General features: G+C 58.8%; 1 protein-coding gene across 1 annotated transcript; it reads right to left on the minus strand.

Annotated features, from left to right (window-relative positions):
* Nucleotides 1–300: 300 nt before the first annotated feature.
* On the minus strand, nucleotides 301–5301 carry SOX8 (SRY-box 8). The gene is made up of 3 exons (XM_006104927.3): nucleotides 4760–5301; nucleotides 3298–3527; nucleotides 301–2535 (listed from the first exon to the last, which is right to left on the minus strand). Exons 1-3 carry the CDS (start codon nucleotides 5179–5181, stop codon nucleotides 1796–1798), a joined length of 1392 nt encoding a protein of 463 aa, XP_006104989.1. The 5' UTR covers nucleotides 5182–5301; the 3' UTR covers nucleotides 301–1795.
* Between the last annotated feature and the right edge of the window lie 196 nt (nucleotides 5302–5497).

Genomic DNA, 5497 nt, shown 5'->3' on the forward strand with positions numbered 1-5497 from the left:
GAGGAGGCCCCCTAGGAAGGAAGATGCATCGCCAGCTTCCTGGAGGTTTCTGAGATTTGTCATGTTCAATTTCAGACACGGTGCCCAAAAGGGAGGGAGGTCTCGTCACCCCCCTGGGATGGAGACGGGGCCCCACCTTGGGTTGGGGTCTGGCTGGGTCCAGGAGCTCTGACGGCCCACGTCCTCCGAGGCTCAACGAGCCCACCTCTGCCCCGGCCAAGTGCCTTCAAAATGGGGCTCGAGGGCCTTGGAGCCCCACATCCCCAGGCTTAGGGAAAGCAACAAACACTGCAGCCCATGTAGATAGAAAGCATTTTTTTTTTAATTTTATCACATCAATCTGTACAAAAGTTAGCATGGCTTGGTCAGAAAGTAGTGAAACACCACAGCAGGTAAGTGAGAGCAAAAGTCCAAACTCAACACTGAAAAATAGATTGCATAAAAACGAGTGTGTTGCAGTTCCCCACCCCCACCCACAGAAAGAGATATGCAAAAAAGACTTCTCTAGAAAAAGGTAGGAAAGTAGAAAAAGTAAAAAGAAGCAACTTCTTCCATGTATTTAAATTTACAAAGTTTAAAGGCACGAGTTTCCATAAAATTGGCAGTTATCATAGCTCAGCGTACAGCGGAAGCAGTACAGGTAAGTCAGGTATTATTCAGCTAAAATGAAGAATCTAAAAACGCTTAGTGAAGAAGGTTTTAGTTTCACAGCTTGGAGGTGGCGCCTGGTTCCTAAGAGCCAAGATTAACGTGTGTCTGAAGCCACCACATCCCAGGAAATTCCCGTCTCTACCACTTAGCACGGTTGTGAGCAGGGATGAAACTCAATGATGTCCCTGCCTCCTAAATCTCAAGTTAATACCTGGTGCCAGGAGCACCCCAACCTGATCAGAGACACTACAAGGCAAATTCCTTCTCCCTCACCGTCCCAGCAGCCTCCAGGAAGCCTGGGCCCCGATCCAGGGTCCCAACCCCACCTGCCCTCCTGGCCCAAGTCCTCAGCTCCCAGGCTTCCATTTTATCTTAAATTCTACTATCTGCACAAATTACTTCATTCATTAAAGATAAAATAATACAGGACATAAATACATCTTAACAGCTTTCAAAACAAATCAAACACGTTTGAGCTTCAAGAATTAAAAATTTAAAAAAAAAATAAAATAAAAAGAGAGAAGTGTTAATCACAGCCAAACCTTCCTCGGAAGAGCCCTAACTACAAGGAACACCTCGGAGCTAACAAGCTGGTCCCCAGAGATGCTCCTGCAGACACATCCCCGCCAAGGTGCTCCTGCGGATGCATCCCTGCCCAACTGCTTCTGCGAACGCATCCCCACCAAGGCTGCGGGTGTGCCCTTTCGCCGCGGAATTCTCATCCATTGGTCCTGGGAGTTCTTGGTGCTGAGACTGGCCAGGACCTCAGAACGAAGGGGGCCTGGAGACCCAGTGCCTCTTCCCTCCTTTTGTCCTTTGTACCGTGGCTCCATAAGGCGCTGGTGTCTGCGCAGAAGAGGGACCGAATGGCCATCCTTCGTTTCGAAGTTGCCAGTCACCACAAAGAGAGAGGAGGGCAAGAGGGCTTTGTCCATTAACGGATTTCGGAGATCTGGACGCAAAGCAAAGGGGCTCGGTTGGTCTCCTGCGCACGTCAGCAGGCACTTGATAGAGCTGGGCACCCACGGCTGCCTCTTCTCACCTCGCTGGCCAACACCTCCGGGGAGACCTCAGAGGCTCTGTCTTTCCAGAGATAAAGTTCTCCTCTGCCCACGCCGGCCCCCTCCACTCAACCATGGTGCCTTCAGGGTCTGGTCAGGGTGGTATACACGGGCTGGTCCCAGTTACTGGGGGGGCTGTGGGCAGGTGGCACAGACAGGCTGCTGAGCAGCGGTGAGGTATAGGGCCGGCGGGATGAGTGGAAGTAGGGATACTGGTAGAGGCTGGACGGGTAGCCAGCGTATGGGTTGTAGTAGTTGGGGGCCTGCAGGTCGGTGTAGTCACACTGGGAGCTGGTGAAGGAGCTGGCAGCTGCAGCCGAGGCGGCCGTGGTGACATTGGCCTGGGCGCTGTAGGAGCTGTAGTCGGTACGGCCTGGAGAGCTGTGGGACTGGTCGCCGTAGTGGCCAGGGCTCAGCTGCTCCGTCTTGATGTGGGGCCGAGGGGGACCTGCTTCGGTGGGTGATGCGGAGGCCGATGGGGCTCCCTTGTGGGCCCACACGGGGGATGCTCCAATGCCCGCGGACCCGGAGTGTGAGTAGGAGGCACCCCCGTAAGAGCCAGAGGTGGAAGGCTGGCCCGGCTCTGTGGGCAGGGCCGAGTGGCCGTTGAGGGGCAGGTACTGGTCAAACTCGTGGACGTCGAAGGTGTCCATGTTGCCAATGACCTCACTGCTCAGCTCTGAGATGTCCACGTTACTGAAGTCGATGTTCTGGCGCCCACTGTCCACCAGGCGGCGGCCTTCCAGCTTCAGCTCTTGCTTGCCCCCTTGGTGCAGGTCCGTCTTGGGGGTGGTAGGTGGGGTGGGTGGCCCGTGGGTCTGCCCTAGGGTCAGAACACATTGCAGGGATGAATGCCCCTTCTGTGGGGTGGGGGGTGGGCTGGCAGGGCCGGCAGGCTGGCGACATGCACACGGGAGGAAAACCAGCCCGCTAACAGCCGCAGGTAGGAATCAACAGCTTTTTGTTCCTGTACATTTCCCAGAAATTCCAGCAAAACCAGACCCAGACCTCACTCCCTGCCTGAGAAAATTCCGTTAGGCACTGTTCTATGGAAAGACCTGGGGCCAAGGAGGCCCCACGGTGAACACCAGAGTGGAGAAAGAAGAGACGACCATGTTTAGGAAGCTCTCAAGGAGCGCCCAGCCTGTGCGCGTGATAGCAACACAATCCACACAAAACCTGGCCATGGCTTTAGCCAGCTTCGGGGCCAAGACTGCACCCCGGTCAGTGGGTTCCTGAAGCGGGGCTGCTGACCACCATGCTGGCAGCAGAACCAGCAAACAGGCCAAGGGAGGCAAAGATGCCTTCGGTTAGGACAGAAGCCCTATGCCACAGGGTGCCAAGCTCAGAGGGGCTAAGCAGGGTACCCACTCACCCCCAGAGCACGCATGGGAAGCAGCTGCCACTGGGAGCTTTGGGGGGATACCCAAGAAAGGTTTGGCCCTCTTGTGGGTGCCTGCCCTGGGAGTGAGCCCCTGTCTCCCCCCCCCCCCGCCCCCGCCCGCCACTGCCCATCTCTGCCATGTCCAGAACCCCCACTTCTCCCGTTGGCGATTCTCAGACGCTGGGGGCCCCAGGAGCCAACCTGTATGGTCCCCATGGTGGTGTGCGTCGCCAAGGCCCGAGTCAGTCTTGTACACAGCACCGCTGGGGTGGTGGCCCAGTTCGGCGCCTGAGTCCGAGTCGCTCTGGCCTGTCTTGACGCTCTTCCTCCGGCGCGGCTGGTACTTGTAATCGGGGTGGTCCTTCTTGTGCTGAACCCGCAGCCGCTCGGCCTCCTCCACGAAAGGGCGCTTCTCACTCTCACTCAGCAGGCTGCAGAGCCAAGGGCACAATCAGGATGGCAAGGGCGTCCAAGCCAGCACCCGTGTCCACGCTGCCTGGGAGCTGGACTGTGCCCAGATGAAGTACAAGAAGGGGACCCGGATGACCCTGACCAGGAAAGCATGCGTGTACCCGAACCTTGGGGGACGCCAGGCAGTGCTCCCCCTCTCTGAGCCATGGGGCCATTGGTGAGATCTGTGTGCTCAATAAAGTCACAGAAGGAGCGATAACAAGACCCAAATCTCATCTCCTTCTTCCTCTTCTGACTCCCCCAGCTCAGCCTGTGTTTGTCTCCTCCTTTATGGGCACTCTAAGGCAGGCGGGGGAGGAGGGCAGGACCCAGCTGAGAATATGCTATGGACAAAGCGAGCTTTCCAGGATCTCAGGGGGGACTTCTCAGGCAGCCGGGCTTCTCGGACCTCCAGAAACTCTGACAAAATTCAGTGGTTCTCAACGAGTCTCAGACCACACACTGGCCTCTCAGACTCTTCCAGAAGCTCACTTGTAACTGCCTGCAGACAGGGCTTTGGGGCACAGAGACACAAGTCCACGATGCCCCAGACAGACAGATACAGGAGCACAGAAGACAAACATGCAAGCGTTGATCGCCCACTCACGAGGTGAGGGGCAGAAAACAGTGAACGGGTGCCCTGAACCCAAAGCCATCCATTTTAAAACCAAGTAGAGAGCGTTTGGTGGGGTGGGCTGTCCTGAGCAGCAACTTTGTCACTGCTGCTGTCCAACTTTCGACAAAAGCCACCAGCCTCACCATGCCAAAGTGTGCAGCTGTGTGGGGAAGGTGCCAGCGGAGCAGACCTCCCTCTGCCCTTTCCAAGGAGTGGCACCTCCAGACACAGCATGCTGCCCACCGCTGTGTCCTGCTCCCGGACCGAGGCAACCTTTCCTGGGGTAGGAATAGACTTCCAGGCTCTGAGGCCACATACCCCCCACCCCCAACTCTGCATGCCAGCCACCACCTTAGGCAGGCTATTCCCATTCCAGGCTCCAGGAATGTGGCAAGGGTGCCACACTCCTGCTACTGCCTTCTGTGGGCCCACACCCGGAGGGCCCGCGCCTGGTCCCTGCTGGCCAGAGGGTGTTTTTCCACTAGGGCTCGCCCTGGGAACAGCCACTGGGAGCAGGGCCGAGACCGGGCGTAGCGCCACCTCCCAGAGCCCCCCAGAACTCACTCGCAGCCCCTGCCCCGGACTGGGGACACTCACCGCCACAGCTTGCCCAGCGTCTTGCTGAGCTCGGCGTTGTGCAGGTGCGGGTACTGGTCGGCCAGCTTACGGCGTGCCGCTTGCGCCCACACCATGAAGGCATTCATGGGCCGCTTCACGTGTGGCTTGGCCTTGAGCGCGCCTCCGCCGCCGCCGCGCACAGGCATGGGCACTAGGCTCCAGTCGTAGCCCTTGAGCACCTGCGACACGGCGTCGCGAATGCAGGCTGGGAAGCGTTCGTCCGCCGCCTCGGCCGAGTCGCCCCGGCCACTGCCCCCCGTGCCCGCCGTGCGGCCCAGGCCCTCGGAACCCGAAGGCGACGGCGGCGCGTCCGAGTCCGAGTCCTCCACGTGCGACATGGAGCTGGCGGTGCCAGACGGGCTGCAGGGCGGCTGGGCGCGGGACTCGCTCATGTCCAGCATCTGGCCCGCACGCGGAGGGACGCGCACCGGGGATGCGCACCGGGTCCGATGCCCGGCTGCGCTGCGGCCGCTCTGGGACCGAGGTCACCGAGGTAGCCCGACTGCGTCACTCTGCCGCAGCCACCCCGATCCTCCAGCCGCTCTCTTGCGCAAACTTCATCCCCGTGAGGACCCCCAACAAGTTCTTAACCTGCATCGTGAGCTCCCCCCCACCGGCACCCCATGGCGCAGGGTTGCGGGATCCGGGACGAGCGCGCGACGGGTGTGGATAGTCAGAGAGAGATCGCTACGCACACACATGTGGTGGTATCTGAAT

The sequence above is a fragment of the Myotis lucifugus genome, unplaced genomic scaffold, assembly GCF_000147115.1.
Source record: "Myotis lucifugus unplaced genomic scaffold, Myoluc2.0 scaffold_622, whole genome shotgun sequence".
NCBI classification, from domain to species: domain Eukaryota; kingdom Metazoa; phylum Chordata; class Mammalia; order Chiroptera; family Vespertilionidae; genus Myotis; species Myotis lucifugus.